This window comes from Lontra canadensis, unplaced genomic scaffold (genome assembly GCF_010015895.1).
Source record: "Lontra canadensis isolate GAN:19392208 unplaced genomic scaffold, GSC_riverotter_1.0 scaffold78, whole genome shotgun sequence".
In the NCBI taxonomy this organism is placed as follows: domain Eukaryota; kingdom Metazoa; phylum Chordata; class Mammalia; order Carnivora; family Mustelidae; genus Lontra; species Lontra canadensis.
The window spans coordinates 1,156,308-1,178,305 of NW_022631072.1; the positions used below are offsets into that span (position 1 = coordinate 1,156,308).

Genomic DNA, 21,998 nt, shown 5'->3' on the forward strand with positions numbered 1-21,998 from the left:
ATCCTCCTTTTCTGACTGTTCTTGAATCCCTATTCTGACTAGAGCCCGTGTCCAGTCACTTCATTAATGTCCTCACTATTAGAGTCCCTTGTCTCATTAACCTATCATATCAGCTCGGTCTCTGACATCGCTATCTCACCTGCTCCTCTGGTTTTGCTCCTGGGGGTAGAGGAAGATGCAGAATGCGGTCTACCCTAAATTCCTGGCAGCCATTCTTGTTTTCCTCTGATGATTCAGAAGTACGCTCCCTAGAACTGCTGTTCTGTACATTCTCCTCTGGATTTAAGTTCCAGTCCTGTTTATTCTACCACATCCCTTAATTTTAGAAAGTGGCCTTGTTTCTTCTTTTCTAGAGAGGTAGAGGCTAGTAGCTCTGTGCTGCTTTGCTGTCACTTCTTTCTAGTCACAGTTTCTCTGTCCCTTCAGTCAACCTTTTTACCCTTCTCACCTTTCTCAGAGAAGGTGTTCTTCATCCTAAATCTATACTCTGCATCTGCGTTCTAAAGCCATCCTATCCCACGCTTGACCTGTGGAATTGTATCTTTAATTTTAACACCTTCAGTGAAAACTCCCTTTTCACTAATTTCCTTCACTTCTACTTTCACACAATGATAGGTCTCCCTTTGTAGGGAGTACAGTGGAATAAAAGTTTTAAAACACTTCACTTGATCTTTTATTCTTAGAATGCCCTTTCTGCTTCCTCTGACAAAAGCCTCGCTACTTGCATGGTGTATCTCAGGTCTACCAACTTCTAACCCATGGTATAGTCTTTTCCCCTTTTGCAGTCCTATTTCATACGACTTATTTGGTAAATAAGTAAGTGTAGCCCTTTTTGGTGAGAGAGGAAGAATAACTTATTTTAATATAATTTCAAGCTTATGGAAAAGTCACAAGATTAGTGTAAGGAACTCCTTTAAGCCCTTTACTCAGATTCACCAGTTGCTTTATATTTTGCCCCATCTGCTATTGTTGTCTTTACGTATAGAAAGAAAATGATATTAAACTATATGCCTATTTTTCTCAGCTGTTTGAGAGTTTATATGGCAGAATGTTCTTCTCTTGAGTTTGTCTTCTAGAACTACCTTTTTTTTAATTGATAAAATAATTTGGTTGATGGTAATTTTTGTAGCTATAAGAAATATGACCTTTTGAAGGAATCTGTGCTTATTCCTTTGTTGAATGGAAATTGTAGCAACTTGAACAAACCCAGTGAAGTTTATCAGCACTATGCAAATAAGAATGATTTTGTTTTTCACAGTCCTGGAAGATACTGCTCTTTGGTGCAATAAACTTAACATGTACTGGCTTCCTGCTTATGTGGTGCAGTTCCACTAACAGTATAGGTATGTCATCTTTCTTATTTTGTTGGAGTTAATCATTAGTTTCATATTTATTGTTCTGATTTTTTTTAAGATTTTTATTTATTTATTTATTTGACAGACAGAGATCACAAGTGGGCAGAGAGGCAGGCAGAGAGAGAGGGGGAAGCAGGCTCCCTGCTGAGCAGAGAGCCCGATGTGGGGCTCAATCCCAGGACCCTGGGATCATGACCTGGGCCGAAGGCAGAGGCTTTAACCCACTGAGCTACCCAGGTGCCCCTATTGTTCTGATTTTAAATAAAGATATATCTTTCTTTATGTGGAATATATTATTCTGAAATATAACTCAAGATTTAAATGAGAGACTCTATGTAAAAATGCCTTGTAAAGTTTGGTTCAGTTGTTAGCATTATCATTTTAAATGAGCTAATCATTTTTTTTAAATAGCTTTAAATTTACTTGAAAGACTGTGATTCCTTTATAACGTGATAGATTAGCCGTTCAATTTATGCCGTGTCTAAGTAAGATTTTGAGGTTAAATTTCTTGGATTTTCCTTGAAAAGGGACGTCTATAATATTTTTCTTGTTTCTTGACCTATGCTTTTTAAATTTTTTATGTTATTTATTTATTTTTATTTTTGAAGAGAGAGAGTGTGAGTGAGGGGAGGGGCAGAAAGAGAGGGAGAGAGAAAATTCCAAGCAGGCTCCACACTCAGTGCGGACCCTGATGTGGGGCTCCATCCCACGACCCTGACATCATGACCTAAATAGAAATCAAGAGCCAGACACCTAACCAACTGAGCCACCGAGGTGCCTCATTTCTTGACCGCTTATGTTTTATGTACCGTTATTTTCATCCTGCTATTTAAAGAATATATTTATTTTTTTTAAGATTTTATTTATTTATTTGACAGAGAGCGATCACAAGTAGGCAGAGAGGCGGCAGAGAGAGAGAAGGGGGGAAGCAGGCTCCCTGCTGAGCAGAGAGCCCAATATGGGACTCGATCCCAGGACCCTGAGATCATGACCTGAACCGAAGGCAGAGGCTTAACCACTGAGCCACCCAGGTGCCCCAAGAATATATTTAAAATAGTACTTAGACGACAAGAAGGAAAAAAAAAAAAAAAATCATAGCACTTTTGGGTATGTGCTGCTTCCTTTGTCCTGATGGCAAAATCAGGTTCTCGTGCAAGCTTTCATACTTGCCAACCTTTTTTTTTTTTTTTTAATTACTAGGCTCTAATGCTGGGCTTGAACTCACAACCTTGAGATCAAGAGTCCCCTACTCTATTAACCATGCTAGTCAGAAGTCTCTGTATTTACTACGTTTGGCTACAAATATTAATCTAGGTAATTGCCAACATATAAGGTCAATTAGTGACTCAGGTTTTCTTGGTAATGGATACTCCTGGTATGAACCATCATGGATTCAGCAACATTTTAATCAGTTGTTCTGTTGTTTTGCAGCTTTAACTGCCTATACGTACTTGACCATTTTTGATCTTTTTAGGTAAGTTTTTAAAAGTCTCTTTACTATTTTGAAACTAAGGAATTTGTTGCACTGAATTTTGTTTTCTGTGCCTAAAGAAAAGTAATCTGTGAAATAAGTAAGATTATCAACATAGAACATATATACAAACAGTACTATTAGAAGATATACTGGAAGAAAATAACCCATTTATAGAGGAACAGAGAAAGTAATACCTAGGCATTAGATCATATGCCTTGGGTGCCTACCTATAGGTGAGTCACCTGTGGCCAGGATCAGGGTCAAGTAAGAACATACCATGTAGGTGGGCATTAATAACTAAGAAGTGAGCAATTGTGAATAGGGAGACACCCTTTTGGCTCCCTGCTTTATAGGACCTTTCATATTACTATGTTAGGTTGCAAGATACTTGATGTCTTCAGGGTCCATGCCATAGGAGTATAAGTATGTCTTTTCATCACTTCTGTAACTAAATCTACTTGACTCATCTAAAGCATACAGTTACCACCTGGATTTCACACTGTAGTAAGTTGTTTTAGAGTGAATCTTCACTGTACTTGGAAAATGAACATAATTTTATCCTATCCAGAATATTGTTGTTATTAATATTTAGTTTAACTTTTAACAAAGATTAGAGATTATCAGAGTTAAAATTTATTGTCTGTGGCTAAAATAAAATATGTTACCTTTATTATTACTGTGTCACTTTTGCTTTCTCAGTTACGGAAACCATTTAGGGTGGATAACTTACTGAGTAGAGAAAGTATGGGTTTAGGTTCTGTTTACTTACTTGATGGATCATGACGTTTTTCAGTTTCTCTGTATGTTAAAACTCATATATTAGGATGCTTGTGGTGATTAGATTACAGTTTATTAGAATAATTTATTAATTTAGTGTGCAAACACTGATAAATTTCAGCCAACTTAGGAATTCCAAAATCTCAATTTCTTTTTGTGTGTTCTCCTCTTGTTGTAGTTCTAAAGCTAAATTTATTTTCCTTTTTACTTAGTTTAATGACATGTTTGATAAGTTACTGGGTAATGATGAGGAAACCTAGCCCTGTCTATTCATTTGGGTAAGTTCAAGTTGTTTTATTTTTTGCTAACTTACTGCTATTAAAGTGGTAGTTATTATCAGGCAGTAAAGAGCTAGCTAGAGTGTTTGTAGAGAAGAAAAGCTGTCTGCGTAGTGGGATGGGGGTCAAATAGTGAAAGTAGATTTAAAAAGATATCTTCCACAGGATTCTCAATAAGGAACACGAACATGTAAATTTAAATCATATTAAAATAAAATGTTCACATTAAGTTTTTTTCTGTTTTATAAAACAAATATTAACATAAAATGTTCACATTAAGTTCTTTAATATTTTGGTAATCCCTTAAGTTTTAGAGAAGGTAAAAAGGATTCTCCTCTAGGTGTGTCCTGTAAATGTTAGAGTAAATGTGATATATTTTATCATTAATGTAGTGGTAGAGATGTATTTTTATCTTAAGACTGGATTTGTGGGGCGCCTGGGTGGCTCAGTGGGTTAAGCCTCTGCCTTTGGCTCAGGTCATGATCTCAGGGTCCTGGGATCGAGTCCCGCATCGGGCTCTCTGCTCAGCAGGGAGCCTGCTTCCCTCTCTCTCTCTCTCTCTGCCTGCCTCTCTGTCTACTTGTGATCTTTCTCTGTCAAATAAATAAATAAAATCTTTAAAAAAAAAAAAAGACTGGATTTGTGATAGCAATAGACTAACAATTTGAGGTTCTGTTTCTGTAGTTTTAGAAATTACTAAAAGTTGGAAGTTGGAAGATAATCTTTTGTGTTAGAGGTTTTTACTAATGTATTAGAAAAAGCGAGCTCCTTTTGGATTCCAGGAAAAAACTTGACAGAAGAATTTCTTTTTAAGTTTGTGGAGGGTTTTACTGTGATAAAATATATGTAACATAAAAGTTAACATTTTAACCATTTTCAAGTGTACAGTTCAGTGGCATTAAGTACCTTCACATTGTTCTGTGAGCACTGCCACTATTTCCAGAAATATTTCCCCTTCCGAAACAGAAACTCTGTACCCATTAAACGATAACTCCCTATTCCCCTATCTCCCAGACCTTGGCAACTGCCTTTCTACTTTCTGTGTTTATGAATTTGCCTATTCTGGTTATTCTTAGAAATGGAATCACGCAATATTTATCTTCTGAGCACGGCCGATTTTACTTAATGTTTACACATTTCATCTGTTTATAGCATGTGTCAGAATTCCATTACTTCCTAAAGCGGGATTATTTTCTATTGCATGTATATATGACGTTTTGTTTATTCTTCTTTTGATGGGCGTTTGGTTTGTTTTCACCTTTGGGCTGTTGTAAGTAATGCTTTTATAAACATGGGCGTACAAGGATCTCTTTGAATCCCTGCTTTCAGCTCTTTCGGGTGTATACTGATTCCAGGATCATACTCTGTGATTCCATCTTTAACTTTTTGAGGAACCACTATACCCAGCGGCAGCACCATTTTCCATTCCTGCCAGCATGCTTACCAACACTTGTCATTTTTCTTTCTTTCTTTTTTTTTTTAATTTTTAAAAATCCCCATAGAGTTAACATACAGTGTTATATTAGTTTCAGGTATACAATGTGGTGATTCATTATTCTATACATTACTAAGTGCTCATCACAATAAGTGTACTCTTAATCCCCTTCACCTATTTCAGCCATCCCCCCACCCAACCTCTCCTCTGATAACTACCTATTCTCCGTAGTTAAGAGTCTGGTTTTTGGCTTGTCTCTCTTTTTTTATTTTGTTTTGTTTCTTAAATTCCACATATGAGTGAGATTACGTGGTACTTGTCTTTCTCTGACTTACTTCATTTAGCATCATACCCTCGAGATCCATCTATGTTGTTGCAGATGGCAAGATTTCATTCTTTCTATATTTGATTAATATTCCATATATATATAGTTTTTATCCATTCGTCTGTTGATGGGCATTTGGGCTACTTCCATATTTTGACTATTGTAAACAATGCCTCATTAATCATAGGGGTGCACATACCTTTTCAAATTAGTATTTCTGTGTTCTTTGAGTAAATACCCAGTAGTGGGATTACCAGATCATACGGTCATTCTATTTTTAATTTTTTAAGGAACTTCCATACTGTTTTCCATAGTGGCTGCACCACTTTACATTCCCACCAACAGGGTTCCTTTTTCTCTACAACCTCACCAATACTGGTTGTTTCTTATATTTTTTATTTTACCCATTCTGACAGGTTTTAGGTAATATCTCGTTGTGGTTTTGATTTGCATTGCCTTGATGATAAATGGTGTGGAGCATCTCTTCATGTGTCTATTGCCATCTGTATGTCTTCTTTGGAGAAATGTCTGTTCTTGTCTTCTGTTCATTTTTAATTTGATTTTTTTTTATTGAGTTATATAAGTTCTTTATATATTTTAGATACTAACCCCTTATCAGATATATCATTTGCAAATATCTTCTCCCATTGAAAGAAGAATTTAACTTTGGCAAATAAACTTTTGAACCAAAATTAGTCTTTTGAACAAAATCAGGTTTTATTTACATAAACAAGGAGGCAAAGTAAACATGAAATTTTAATGCAAAGAGAAAATATTCAAAAGTGTCACTGAGATTTGATACACTTGGACTGTTACTATGATAATTGGTTACAAGATACATATAGATACCTGTATATAGAAGTCTGTGAATCTGAGTTAAAGCTTTTGCTTGTAAGTGACAAAAATCCAACTCAAGCTAGTATGGGGAGAAAATGGGAACTCTTATAATTTATGTAATCAAAATGTGGGCAGACTGAAGTGACTGGCATAGGGACTAGTACACTCAGGCATTGTCTTTCTCTTCCCTCTCAGGCTGCTTTTCTCTGCATGTCAGGTTTAGTTTCTCAGACCACTTTTCCCTACCATCCTGGAATAACTCCTAGCAAGACCTTAACTGGAACCTTATTGTCTTCATCTTAGAGAAGGAAAGCATTTTCCTCAACTCTAGTTAGGAAAATCATGAGAAAGAGGGGTGCCTGGGTGGCTCAGTCAGTTTAACATCTGCCTTCGGCTTAGGTCGTGATCCCAAGGTTCTGGGATCAAGCCCCACATTGAGCAGGGAGTCTGCTTCTCCTTCTGCCACTTCCCCTGCTTGTGTCCTTGCTCTCTCTCCCAAATAAATAAATTAATTTAATTTAATTAAAGAGTCATGAGAAAGAACTATTGATTGGTTCAGCTTGAACTGGTATTAGTCTTTAGATTAGATATTATGGCCAGGAGACAAGATTAAGCAAGGACATGATGCTCCCATTTTGGCCTACTTAGAGTAAACAAGAAAGGAGGGAGCAATTAAACAATAAAATTAACTTCTGACTATAATTTCAGTCAGTCACATAGCTTGAAATATCATTTGTATTTAGTAATTTCAAACTCTAGTTCTTTAGCCCTGAGATCTGTCTTGTTTCAGACTGCCGCCTTTACAGCATTACATGGATATATCTAATTGGTATCTTAAATATTGGCTAGAATTCTTGTTTTCTTCCCCTGAAACCAATTCCTCTCCAGTTTTTCCCATCTCAGTAAATACACCACCACTCAGTTGTTCAAGCAAAATCTTTTGTTATTTTCTCATTCCCCACATCTATCCATCAGCAGGTTACATCAGGGTAACCTACAAACACATCCAGAATCTGCCTCTCCCCCCATTTCTATCTCAACTACTAACTTCCTAATCAAGCTACCTTCATTTCTTGCCTTAATCCATCCTCCTAACTGCTTCTGCTCTTACCCCCTTGGCAGTCAGAATGTTCTTTTTTAAATCTGAGTCATACTTTAAGTCTCTTCCTTGAAACACCCAGTTGTTTGCTGTCATACTTAGAATAAAATCCTGAGTCCTTTCTCTAATTTACAGAATTCTTATATAAACTGTTCTGTGCCGACTTCTCTTCAAGTTACCATTTTCATGCCCTCCATACCACACTTTTTTCCTGTAATTTGTATACAACTAATTTATTCCTGCATTAGGTTCTTTGTATAAGCTGTTGTCTTTCTTTAAAATGTTCTTCACATCACCTTTACAAGATGAGCTCCATCTTGTTATTCCAATCCTAATATCACTAAATGCCAGTGTCATTAAGTGACTGGGCCCAATCTAAAATAGATTCTTTTTTTTTTTTTTTAAGATTTTATTTATTTATTTGTGAGAGTGAGAGGGAGGGAGAGAGCGCACAAGCTAGAGGAACAACAGGCAAAGGGAGAAGCAGGCTTCCCGCTGAGCAGGGAACCCGATGCGGGACTTGATCCCAGGACCCCGGGATCATGACCTGAGCTGAAGGCAGACGCTCAACCATCTGAGCCACCCAGGTGTCCCTCTAAAATAGATTCTAAAATGAATCCTAGTTAGCCTCTTTTCACATCAGACTACTATAATTCTCTATATACAATTTACTAGAACTTATAAACTATTATTCCTTCTCCCCCTTTAAAATACAAATTTCATGGTAGCAGGGCTATATCTCGTTCTGTCCTACATCCTTCTACAGTTTGGTGAATTTTATTTTATTTTATTTTTTAAAGGTTTTATTTATTTATTTGACGGAGAGAGAGAAATCACAAGTAGGCAGAGAAGCAGACAGAGGGGGAGGGGGAAACAGGTTCCCTGCTGAGCAGAGAGCCTGACGTGGGGCTCCATCCCAGGATCCTGGGATGAAGTCAGAGGCTTAACCCACTGAGCCACACAGGCACCCCAGTGTTTGGTGAATTTTAATAAATGAATATACCTGTATAACTACTGTCTAGATCATGATATAAAACACCACAAGTCCTCCCAAAAAGTCTCCCTTTATTTTGAGTCTTAGTCCAAACCCATCAAAAGTAATCAGTGTTCTGACCACTATTCCTTGCAGATTGTTGTTGTCTGTTTTTGAAGGCACATAAATGGGATTACAGTGTATACTCTCCTATAGCAGTAGTTCACTCTGGTCCATTGCTCTCATATTCCATTTTATGAATATACCATAATTTCTTTTTATGTTCAGCTGTTGAAGGGCACTTAGATGATCTTCAGCTTTTAGTTGTTATAAATAAAACTATTTATGAATATTCTTGTACATGTCTTTTGGTGTACATGTTTATCCCTTTATGGTGGATACATATCTTTGAGTGAAGTTACTCAGTCATAGGATTTGCAGATGTTCATTGTTAGAAGATAAGAAAATACCAGTTCTCTTGAGTTTTACCAGTTTACTCTCCTACTGTCAATGTGTATGAGTTCTGGTTGTTTCATGCTTGTACCAACAGTTGATAATTGCCTTTTTTTTTTTTTTAAGCCGTTCTGGGGTGTGTAGATGTGTCTTGTGGTTTTAAATTATTTTCCTGATGACTAGTTGAATACTTTCTCATATTTTTTATTGATTTTTTATATGCTTCTTAAATCATTCAGATTACCTACTTTGTGAAATGCTCATTAAAGTGTTTTACCCATTTTTAAATTGGATTATCTTTTTTCTTTTGTTATTGATATGTAAGAGTTCTTTATATATAAATATTTTTCCCATAAATGAAAAGTTTTTAATTTCAGTGATAAATTCAGTTTATCAGTTTTTTATGGTTAGTCCTTTTTGTGTACTTATCAAGAAATCTTGGCCACTCGTAGGTCATAAAGATACTCTGGTATTAGCCAGAGGTCTTGTTGTTTGACTTTTTACATTTAAGACCTGTAGTCAAACTGGAATTCATTTTTGTCTATGGGTTGAGGTAGAGGTTCAAGGCACATTTGTTTCTATCTAGTTTTTTAACTGATAAAACATATATTGGGAAAAAATCCTTTTTCTACTGCTTTTTCTGTCTCTACCCTTTTCATAAATTAGGTGATTATGAATGTGTAATTCTATGTCTGGATTTTCTGTTCTGTTTAATCTTGCACATTTCTCTGTTCTTGCATTAGTACTATGCTGTGTTAACTATGATAGTTTTGAAATAAATCTTGACATTTGGCAGTATAAATCTTCCACCTTTGTTCTTCAGATTATCTTTACTTTCCTTCACTTTTTGCATTTCCATATGCACTTTAATATCAGTTTATCAATTCCACGAATAAGTTTGTTTCATATACATACTGTTTTTATACTTTTATAACTCATTCTTTTCACTTACATCTTCCCGTGTCAATAAGTACATTTCTGTTATAAATTTTTTAAAGATTTATTTATTGATTTGAAAGAGAAAGAGAAAGAACATGCACTCAAGTAGGGGAAGGCGCAGAGGGAGAGAATCTGCAAGCTGACTCTGCACTGAGCACAGAGCCCAGCATAGCTCAGTCTCACAACCCAGGAGATCATGACCTCAGCCAAAACCAAAAGTTGGAGGCTTAACTGACTGTGCCACTCAGGCACCCCAATTTCTGTTGTATTTTTAATTATATATATATGTTCTTTTGTTGATTTCAACATTTTTTGCTTTACAAACAGCAGTGTGATGCACATCCTTAATTATTTTATCTTTTCTGAAAATATGTAATTCCTCGAAAAAGTTCAAGCATTTATACATACCACAAATATTGAATGCCATTAAATTATGTGCTGTGGAAAAAGGTAAGATGAGTAGGACTACAGCCCCTGGCCTGCAGCTGACAGTTTAGGGATTATAAGACATATATGTAATTAACTGCAATTATGTGTAGCAGTGATAGACAGTATAATAAGTGGTTAAAATCATGAACTTTGGAGCTAGAGTGCCTAAGTTTGGAAACCTGACTCCTCCACTTGCTAGCTATATGACTCTAAACAGTTACTTTTCTTTTTTGTGTGTCAAGTTCCTTATCTCTTCTTTTCTAAAAATGTGGATAAAGTAACCTTCCTAAGATGCTGGAAAGTTTAGAAGAGATAATATGGGGGTGCCTGGGTGGCTAAGTCAGTTAAGTATCTGACTTAGGCTCAGGTCATGATCTCAGGTTCCTGGGATTGAGCCCTGCCTCGGGCTCGACACCCTCTCCCTCTGATCATGTGCTCTCTCTCTCTCTCTCAAATAAATAAAATCTTTAAAAAAAGAGAGAGAGATAGTGTTAAGCATTTATGTCTAACATGAGATGGGCCAATCCAGTGTTAGCTGTTAATTATGATAATAATTATTTCTAGAAAAATAAGAGCCATAATTGGGTCCTGGAATAGATGTTGTACAGATAGGCACTCTTTTTCTTAATCTGTGATGTTCTTTTTATCTTCATTCTAGAAAATCTGTAGTCTGTCCGAACAGTGTTTGGCTTATGGTAGGCACATTTGAAAATTGAGTAGTGAATAAATGAATGAAAAAGTGTTCTGGAGATACTGGTTTATGAATTGTGCTGATCTAATTAATTTTCTGATTTCAGATTTGAAAGATTAGAAGTCTTAGCTGTATTTGCCTCCACAGTCTTGGCACAGTTGGGAGCTCTCTTTATATTAAAAGAAAGGTACATTTGTATACAATGTTACTGTCATTGTAAATTCTACATATGCCACCTTTGAGAACATGAATTCATGAGACACTGGGTTGATTTGAAGACGAAATTAAGATGAACAGTACTGGAGTTTTGATAGTATGGCTTCCTAGTGTTTCAGACTCTTATCCCTTCTTTTCACTCTTCTTTTATTACTTAATTTTGATGCTACTAAATCCTGGGCAGGTGTGAAAGAAAGGGCTTCAGTCAGACATGTTTTAATGCTGAGTTACAAATCCACTGAAACAGGTTTTGTGGGGTGCCTGGACAGCTCAGTCGTTAAGCATCTGCCTTTGGCTCAGGTCATGATCCCAGAGTCCTGGGATCAAGCCCCATATTGGGCTCCCTGGTCGGCAGGAAACCTGCTTTTCCCTCTCCCACTCCCCCTGCTTGTGTTCCCTCTCTCACTGTCTCTCTCTCTCTGTCAAATAAATAAAATCTTAAGAAAAAAAAAAGCTTTTTAGAGAAAATTGATATTACATATTAAGAATAATTTGTAAGTCTCTTTGCCTGATCTCTGCTAATAATCAACAGTTGGATATCATATTAAAAGATTTTGTCCAGGACACCTGGCTTACTCAGTTGGAAGAGCGTGCAACTCTTGATCTTAGGGTCTTGAGTTTGAGCCCTATGTTGGATGTAGAAATTAGTTAATTAATTAAAAAAATATTTTGTTCACTTATTGGATTAATTCTGTATTTAATAAGGCTTTTTAATTTCATAATTTGTAGAACTAACCTAATACATTATTTCTTTCTCTTAGTGCAGAGCGCTTTTTGGAGCAGCCTGAGATACACACGTGAGATTTTGCTTTTGACATAATATATAACTATTATGTTTGATTCCCAGTTATTAAGTGGCATATTAGGAATAATGGTTACTTTGGCCAATGTCAGAGTTCAGAGTGTGGCAATATACATTTCACAGATACTTCACAAACAAAATTCCCAAATCCCAGGACAGCTTCTCACCCTTAACTATCCCCAAGCTCTTTCGTTTTATATTACACAAGAAAACCTTTGTACTCTGGCTTTAGGTCCCTCATTATTTCCAGGCCTAGGTCAACACACTAAACGAGCCCCATTGAGTTGCTATAATTTAAAATTTGATGCCCCAAAATCTTTTAGTAGCATCTTTAGAAAAGAGAATTGTTATTATCTACTACACATAATTTCCAAATATATGGACTTACCTATTTGATCAGTTTAATTCAGGATATCCTGACCTGTCTAGTATAATATAAACCAAAAACCATTGCATTTATATGGATTTATAACAGCAGATACCTGTGAGAAGATACTGTTAATGCTAAGAGTCAGTTTTGGTTCTATGTAAGATGGAGCAATAGGACATGGATTATGGAGCTCGAAAGCAAGTTCAGAATGTGGCTCTGCAAATCCCAAACCACTGAAGCAGACCACTCTTCCCATCTCTTTGTCTGCATGCTGAAGTTGCATATTGGTATTAACAAGATAAAAGTAATGGTGGGGGCACTTGGGTGGCTCAGTCATTAAGCATCTGCCGTTGGTTCAGGTAATGATCCCAGCGTCCTGGGATCGAGCCCCGCATTGGGCTCCCTGCTCAGTGGGAAGCCTTCTTCTCCCTCTCTGACTCCCCCTGCTTGTGTTCCCTCTCTCGCTGTGTGTCTGTCTCTGTCAAATAAATAAAATCTTTAAAAAAAAAAAAAAAAGTAACGGTGAATGTTATTCTTTCTAGGGGAAGATTATTAGTTGGTACTTTTGTGGCTCTTTCCTTCAACTTGTTCACAATGCTTTCTATTCGGAATAAACCTTTTGCTTATGTCTCTGAAGGTAAGATTTTTATTTACCATTAATTAAAAAATCCAATTAATCTCTTATAAAAACACGTCTGTGCTTATTTCATTAACTCATAAATCAATGAGAAAGTTTATCGTGAAGAGAGAACTACCCTAGAGGTTCTCAGGTCTTCTCTAAGTAGAGAATTATAAAACAAAATCTAATTATTTCAAACTTTAAAATAAAGTATTACTTAAAAACAGGCAGAACTGACTTATATATTAAATTTATATGATGAAAAATTATATTTGCCAAAAAACACAAATGGAATTTTAGATGTATAACCTACCTACAGAAAGTCTATTGCAAGCATTTTGGAAGCATCAGTATACTTGAAATAGTTGATGTACTCTTTGCAAATAATCATATTCTGTTAAATTCCCAGGAACTTCTCTTTGTCAGTGGTGGATGGGCGTATATTATAAAGTAGCATATATGTTTTGAAATACTCATTTGTTTTCAAGTCTTTAAAAATTCAGACTGATACTTCACTTCAGTGGTCAAAATTATTATCATTTTTCAGTCATTTCCATGTTCTGGAATTCCATTAACCCACAAAGTGTTAATCACTAATTGTTGGAGAAGTGAGGTAAAAAGAAAAGTGGACTGTGTTCGCAGACCCATACTTTGAAGCAAAGATTGGAGAGGGTCTTTTTAGGTCTCACTGACGTGAACACTAGGACAGCCAAGAGAAGAAAGCTCTCTGAGTTGCCCATTCAAATTTAAACAACTTTATGAATATTATGAAGCATGAGTTGTATTTATATGAATTAGAGTTTAAGAATTACTGCATGAACTAAAAAATTAAAGTGATATTTGTAATGTCCAGAATTATTTTGAAAAAAATTACAAATTATTAAAATAGTATAACATTCATTCTAGAAATTTTAAGAAGGTACAGTGTTTTAGAAATATCTCTCCCTAAAGATCAGAAAGAGGTTTTCCTTTTATAAATAATGCTATAATCTGCTTTTTTATACTGAATATCTTGTATGCATCTCTGAATCTTCTGTAGGGTAAATTCCCAGAGAAGAAATTGTAAGTAGGTTGGAAATATATTTTAAGTCATTGATATATATTGTGCCAGACTTATTTCAGAAGGGTTATCTAATTTGTATTTTCATTAGCTGGATATTTGTGACATTAGTTGAAATTTGAGTGGAAGATAATACTTTCTATCTACCAGGCACTGTGCTAAATTCTTTATGTAGATTAACCCATTTAATTCTCCCTAAACCATACGAAGTAAACAATTTTATTATTCCTATTTTATACAGAGGCACTGAGAGATTAAAACACTTGCCCCAGGCGACACACTTAGCTAAGGCAGAGCTGGGTTTTAAGCCAGGTAGTCTAGCATCAGAGTCTTTTCTTAACTGCTCCATTATATGGCTTTTGTATAAAGTTTGCCGATCTTTTTTACATCATGTTACACATTAAAAAGTGAATATTTCTATAACCCTGAGATCAGTGTAAGAGAGTGCTTGAACCTGCAGGCTACTTATTCAGGGACAGTATCTGGCTGGTGTCTGCTTGTCGCTGGATCCCTACTCGCCCTTTGTGAGAGCTGAGAGAATTAATTGGTTTACCTATAACACATTCTTAGCACACTTGTTAGGAAGTTCTGCTTTACATTTAAGGAGCCTTTAAAACTTAAAATTAATAGTAACAGTGGCATATGTAAGCTTACTAATTCTTTCAGGTCAGTGATACAAATAGTTGAAACTGCTTTTATTTTATTATCTTGAAGGCTTAAAAGAGAAAAAAGGTCTAGATTTGAATAGCATGTCCTTTTGTAAAATGTGATACAGTCATTGCCAAACTTATTTTTTAATTAAGGAAATAAAATATTTCTGATAGTGCTTTTTTTTCTGTAGAGGTAATTTAAGTGTTTTCTTCTTAAAGCTGCTAGTACAAGTTGGCTTCAAGAGCATGTTGCAGATCTTAGTCGAAGGTAAGATGTTATGTATGGGGCTTCGTGATACACATAATTTCAGAGGGATGCACAAGAAACTCATCTGTCATGGGAACTTAGATTATTTGTTGCCGAAGTTACTACATGAATCTTACAGATCAGACTCTTATCCTCCTACTTTTTCTGACTTTTTTTTTAAGATTTTTATTTATTTTAGAGCAAGAGAGAGCACACAGTGTGGGCGAGGGGCAGGAGAAGGAGAAGCAGGCTTCCTGCCAAGCAGGGAGCTCAACATGGGTTCAGTGTGGGGCTGGGTCCCAGGACCCTAGGATCATGACCTGAGCTGAAGGCAGATGCCCCACTGAGTGAGCCACTTACGCATTCCAATTACTTTTTAACTGATGATGTAGGAGACATCTGCTTTTGAGTGAGAGAGCTTTGTTCACAAATCTTTATGAGTGAGAGAGCTTTGTTCACAAATCTTCTTTGCTTTCTATAAAAGACATATGTTAGTAAAATACAAGATTTTCATCAATGTTACATTGAGTTCTGCTAATGAATATTCTTTATTTCTTCATAGCTTGTGTGGAATTATTCCAGGACTTAGCAGTATCTTCCTTCCCCGGATGAATCCATTTGTTTTGATTGATCTCGCTGGAGCATTTGCTCTTTGTATTACATATATGCTAATTGAAATTAAGTAAGTATTTTTTATTACTGTCAAGTGGTTTCCGTTTGGGGGGCCTGACTTTTAAAGGCATCTGTGGGATGGATAAGAATTGAGCTTAGAGAATGTTTGCTTATGGCCTGTGTGACTGTGGTTAAGTCTTGTCCTTAAGTGTCTTCATCTGAAAAATTAAGGGGGGTTGGATTCATCCCGTATTTTTCATCATAGTCTATAATTCAGACTAGAAAACTGTTTAAATTCCCTACTGCTGACCTAGTGAGTTGAAACAGAGATGTCAGTAAGAGAGAGATAAGCCATGGCTATTGTTGCTTAGGGAAGGAAGAGGATGTAGGTGTGAAACCATTTTTAAATGGCAAGCCTTTTAGGAAATATACTTTATAGCTGCTTTAAGCTTAGTGTTTTATAACATAAGATTTTTTTACTACCTACCCTTTAAATATTAGTGTTTACTAGGATCTTTCCTTAATTATTCTTTTTCCTCTTGTACATACTCTCCTGGGAGATTACATTCTCTTACTTGTTTTTATTTATAACCTCTGAGTTTCCCAAACCTTTATTTCTAGTCTGGATGTCTGTTGAATTCCAAAAGGCGTATCCTACTGACTTCTATTCTTGTCTACAGCAGTTGAACTTATTTTCCCCATCCCCAAAGCTGTTTGTTCTTGTATTTCCCATCTCAGGGAATCCTAATGCCATCTATTCTATTGCATTGTTTTTTTTAAATTGTGTTAAAACATATATAACATAAAACTAAAATTTTAACCAATTTTAAGCACACAGTTCAGTGACATTAAATACCTTCACATCGTTGTATAAGTATCACCACCGTCCATCTCCAGAACTTTTTTATCTTCCCTACCTGAAACTAAGTACCCATTAAACAGTAACTCCCCCTCTTCCTTGCCCCAACCCCTGTAGAAGAGAAGAACCACTCTTCTACTTTCTGTCTCTATGAATTTGATGAAGTACTTCCTGTAAATGAAATCAGGCAATATTTGACCTTTTCTGTTTGGCTTATTTCACTAAGCATAATGTTTTCAGGATTCATCCATGTTTAGTATGTGTCAGAATTTTCTTCCTTCTTAAGGTTCAATAATATTCCATTGTACATAAAAACACATTTTGCCGACATATCCATTGCTGGAGATTTGGATTGTTGCCACATTTTCACTATTGTGACTAGTGCTGCTGTGAATGTGGGTCTACAATATCTGTTTGAATCCCTGCTTTCAATTCTTGTGGGCAATTACCCAGAAGTAGAATTACTGGATTTTATGATAATTCAGTGTTTAATTTTTTTAGGAACTCCAGAGCGTTCTTAAATAACCTACTTCTCCCTCCTCCCCTCTCATCCCTCGCAAAGCCACTTCTAATTGGCCACCCAGTCTTGTGTTTGGTTTTTTGGGTTTTTATTAAATATTTTATTTATTTATTTGACAGACAGAGAGAGAGATCCTAAGTAGGCAGAGAAGCAGGCAGAGAGAGAGGAGGAAACAGGCTCCCTGCCAAGCAGAGAGCTGGATGTGGGGCCCGATCCCACGACCCTGAGATCATGACCCGAGCCGAAGGCAGAGGCTTTAACCCACTGAGCCACCCAGGTGCCCCTTGTGTTTGTTTTTTTTTAAGTTTTTATAGTCACTATGCTGTTTATTACATCCTCAGAATTTACATGTCTCATAACTGCAAGTTTGTATCTTCTGATCACCTTCACCCATTTCTTCCCCCTTTTTCCCCCCTGCATCTGATAGCCACCAAACTGTTCTGTTTCTTACGATTTTTAGATTGCACATATAAGGGAGATCGTAATAGTATTTATCTTTCTCTGTGGTGTTATTGTAAATGGCATGGTTTCCTTCCAGTTTTGTGTGTATGTCTTTGGGTGTGTACAACTCACATTTTTTATCCCTTCGTCTGTCAGTGGATACTTAGGTTGTTTCCATGTCTTGGCTGTTGTAAATAACAGTCTTGTCAGCTAGTGTGATTAGATCCTTCTTTTTAATTTGTCTGCTCCTTCCCATTCTCCTTGCTGCTGCCCATATTGAGGCCTTACCATTTCCTTGATCTCATTAGAATAGTCTTCTGGTCTTCTATCGTTCTCACACCTCTCTAGTTACCTCCCATTTTGCTGCTAACATCATCATTCAAAATTGCAGTCTGACCTTAACATTTTCCTGTTTCAAAATCCTCTTCTTCACATACTTAAGAATATAAAAATTGTTAGAATGATAAAGGCCCTGCTACCCTTACTGGCCATCCAGCCGTGTGTACTTACCTGCTCTTGTTTCAGTGCTGTATCAGGACTTTGTGCCTCTGCGCATGCTGCTTTCTCTGTCTGCGGCATCTTCCTCCCATCCGCTCGCTCGTATTGGAGGAGTCAGCTCAGATGTCCCCTCTTTTTATATTGAGCCCTTCTGGGTTATCCCTTTCTCAGGAGTCTTGTCACTCGCTCTGTGCATCCAGGATACCCTGTAGGACTGCTTTGTTCCCACATTGCTTTATTTTCTCTACATGGGTACCTCCTGCTGTTTCAAAGGTAGGGACTATGTCTTACCTCCTTTTTCTGTTCCCAGCATGGGGGACAAAGTAAAAAGAGTTCATGATCAGCTTGTAAACATTTTGGTCTGTCTTCTTGATAGAACAGCCTGAGCTGCTGATGAGTGTTGTACTCTAGTGGCCATTGTTCCTCTGACAGACTCCTGTGGAGTCCCACTTTGTTTAATTCCTAGGGAGTTTCAAAAAAATTCTTAGTACTAATAATTGGAAAGGTGGTGCTTACAGGAAATTGCCAGAATCACTGATGAAATACATTAGTCTTCTCTGGGTAAGAAATTACTAAGTGAAGGTTTTTATTTGTGGCAACAAGTGGATATATGTGAAATCTTTCTACCTGGCAAGTAGATTGAGAATACGTAATTGGAAAATATTCACATTTTTTTCTTTCACCATCTCTTCACACTGCTTAACATAATTATTATTTTCCATTAAACTTTGGCAGGAAGGATTCTGAAAACATTTTGTTGTTGTTTTTTGTTTGGTTGGTTTTTTGGGGGCTTTTTTTTTGGAGACACTCCCATTGCCAGTAGTGGCCAGTATTGCTAGAACAGTCCTTTTGCTTTAGATAATTGATGTTTTGGAAGATTGAATTGTAAGTAGCCCAATGAGGCCTACATTTAAAATTCAGAATTGTTTTTTCCTTTTAGCAATTATTTTGCTGTAGACACTGCTTCTGCCATAGCCATTGCTCTGATGACGTTTGGCACTATGTATCCCATGAGCGTGTACAGTGGCAAAGTGTTACTGCAGGTAAGGGTCTTCTTTCGATTACACGCTTAATATTAGTCACAGTTTTCTACCAGATTACAAAATTATATGTGCTCTTCTATCATGTTGTGAAATTTTTAGCTACCGGAAGTCCCCATCAGAAATAAAGTCAAACAATAATCTCTGAAGTCTATATAGTAAAAACCAGATAATTCTGTTGGCCCATAAAATAGGCACAAATCTTTCCATATTTATAATACAAAATCATAAGCTAAAAATATTTTGCCTCTAATGTTTCAAGTGGAAACAATGTTAATTAGAATTTTTTTTTACATATTGATTTTCCCCCAATAAATGTGCTTTGTCTATTTTGTAATCTGGTTGTGATTGTTTTCTTATTTCCTGTCCTTGAATTAATGAGACTTTTCAATTTCAAACTTAAAATTCAAAATGACAGATTACTATATATTTAAACAATAGGAACACCTATAGACAAGCACCTGAACACAAAGGTAGTTTCCCAGGGGTGACATATTTGTAAGCACTGCTTTTCCTTCTTACCTCATGCCTTTTCTAAAACTTAGGGGTACTAGCTCCAGCTCCAGAAGCAGTAATAACAATAAGATAATAGTTGTATGGTACTATGCCATAGTCTCAAGATTTTTAGTTGGTTGCTTGATTCTTCAAAAGGGTTGTTTGGGTCTAGAGATCATGCTTCTCTGTGAGATAAAAAATAAGTATGGGCTGATTCTTGTTATTGCCCCACTAGTGGAGCCTACTGAAACCTCTCTTCACTAAATCATGTTAGGGCACATGTCATACAGTGCAAAGTCTGGTATAAGCCAATCTGTTAGTTTTAGGACCACTATGCAAGAGAAATTTTTTTTAAAGATTTTATTCGTTTATTTGACAGAGAGATAGCGAGAGAGGGCACACAAGCATGGGGAGTGGGAGAGGGAGAAGCAGCCTTCCCACTGAGCAGGGAGCCTGACGCGGGGCCAAGCCGAAGGTAGACGCTTAACGACTGAGCCACCCGGGTGCCCGCAAAATTTTTTTTTATGTGTTTTATTTTATTTTCTCTCTAGACAACACCACCCCATGTTATTGGCCAGTTGGACAAACTTATCAGAGAGGTAAGATGGAATGATAAATAAAATCATTTTAATTTATACTTAGAGGATGGAAAGAGTGGGTACAAATAATATTTTATTCTGTCTTACCTACGTTTTATTTTAGGGGGGTTTGTATTGTTTATAATAACATAGTAGGAGATAAAATACAGTGACAAAAGTAAAAAATGTGAAGAATTGCTCAGCCTGGAAGCTTGAAATAAATGTGTAAGGGAAGGTACTGGTCTAGAGACCATACTACTAGCTTTCTAAATGCTATAGTTTTTATGAGTCTATGTTCAAATCCAGGACTATGATTAAGTCAAAGGCCACTATTACATGTTGATTGATTATTTCACCATGTAACATATTGTTCTATGAGTTTAGATTTTTTATTTTATAAATATCTACCTCTTTACTAATGAAGGAATAGGTAATTAAATTATTTGGATTTTGAAATATTAGAAATATTTCAAACTATTGGTTGTTGGTATCACAAAGGCCACTTTTACCAATATAGCTGGCTACTTGTCTTAGTGAAGCCTGTGTCTTTATACCAGTGGGCCATACACAATATGTCTGGTCTTAGAATTTCTTTTTGGCCCACATTCAAATAACAGCCTCTGTTGTGCAGAAACTTGTTAAAAGGGAATGCAGAGAAAGAAATGATAGAGAAAACTCCCCCAAAGGGAGAAAAATCTAACACCACAAGTGCTAGATATAAATATATGACATTGACAAAATGAAAAGAACCATACATTGCTGAACAAGGTGGTTCTGGGGGTAGGTGGTGAAGACCTGATTCTGAAGGGATTGGGCCAGACAAGAAACAGAATCCAAGGTTTTGGCTCACTACCAAACAAGTAGAAATGATATCGTGAGTGGTCTGAGACTTCTCTTGGCTAATGAGTGTCCTCATGCAGAGTTTGACCATGTCATTTCTAGGCTTTGATCAAGTCCATAATGTGACTAACTGTGTTGGATATGTAGACAAACCTATTTCCTTGTTTTTGATTAGGTATCTACCCTGGATGGAGTTTTAGAAGTTCGAAATGAGCATTTTTGGACCCTAGGTTTTGGCTCATTGGTATGTTTTCCATATTAATTTAGATAATTTACAGTATAGTTTATAATTTTTAAAACTAAAAAAGCATTTCTTTAAATTTTTTATAGTCTTTGATTACCATTTCTGTTCAATAGAGTCTAAAATGTAGATGGATTCAGCAACCTAATTGAGATTAATTGAAGGATATTTTTCTTTTTTTTTTTTCCTTTCAAACTACTATTAATGATCTTCATACTGGGTTGTCCAGATAAGACAACTCTCTAGTCACACATTTCTGGATATGAAAATATCTGAAAAGTAAAAGGTACAATTTTTTAAAATTGTGGTTCTGCTTTTGGAGATTTTGCTGAATATGTTAAAGAGTTAAAATAACACAACTTGCTTCAGCATAAAATTCCATATTTTTTATATTAACCTTAAAAAGAAAACCAGTTATTTTACTAGCAAAAAATGGATTTATTTGGGAATAGAGAATTGCAATTTGGCGCAAGCAAGCTACAGCAAAACCATAGGCAAGTCTGAAGAACAAAAGAAAGAATGCTCATTTATAGAGGGAAGGAGGGGGTTATAACTGAAAAATCCAGTGGAGGAAACTGGGAGTTCAAGTGTTGTGGCTTTCATTGCTGAGTTTCTCCAGTCTCTCATTGGCTGGGATGTTGTGGGGGATGAAGGAAAGCCTCCTTTGTCCTGCTGATGTAATAAAGTCGTAGCTAAAGTAGTATGGACTTGACCTCTCTTCCTGTTGAGTGTGCAGTTGACTGAAGGCTGGTAGTGACGGGCCGATAGTGCCTCGAAGCCCCTCCCTTCTGGCTTCCCAACTCCCATTTTAGTAAGGTTTCTTTTAATTAATTTTCACAAATCCA

General features: G+C 36.4%; 1 protein-coding gene across 2 annotated transcripts in view; it reads left to right on the forward strand.

Annotated features, from left to right (window-relative positions):
* SLC30A6 (solute carrier family 30 member 6) overlaps positions 1 to 21,998 on the forward strand; it is a 40,002-nt gene that overhangs the window by 8,661 nt on the left and 9,343 nt on the right. The window contains exons 3-13 of one of the 2 annotated variants that reach the window (XM_032881847.1): positions 1,259 to 1,343; positions 2,787 to 2,829; positions 3,819 to 3,884; positions 11,172 to 11,252; positions 12,043 to 12,078; positions 12,996 to 13,090; positions 15,002 to 15,050; positions 15,592 to 15,711; positions 18,900 to 19,002; positions 20,046 to 20,093; positions 21,088 to 21,156. In XM_032881847.1, the coding sequence (XP_032737738.1) occupies positions 1,259 to 1,343; positions 2,787 to 2,829; positions 3,819 to 3,884; positions 11,172 to 11,252; positions 12,043 to 12,078; positions 12,996 to 13,090; positions 15,002 to 15,050; positions 15,592 to 15,711; positions 18,900 to 19,002; positions 20,046 to 20,093; positions 21,088 to 21,156 (795 nt within the window). The remainder of the gene's footprint in view (positions 1 to 1,258; positions 1,344 to 2,786; positions 2,830 to 3,818; positions 3,885 to 11,171; positions 11,253 to 12,042; positions 12,079 to 12,995; positions 13,091 to 15,001; positions 15,051 to 15,591; positions 15,712 to 18,899; positions 19,003 to 20,045; positions 20,094 to 21,087; positions 21,157 to 21,998) is intronic. The other variant, XM_032881848.1, reaches the window with a different exon arrangement.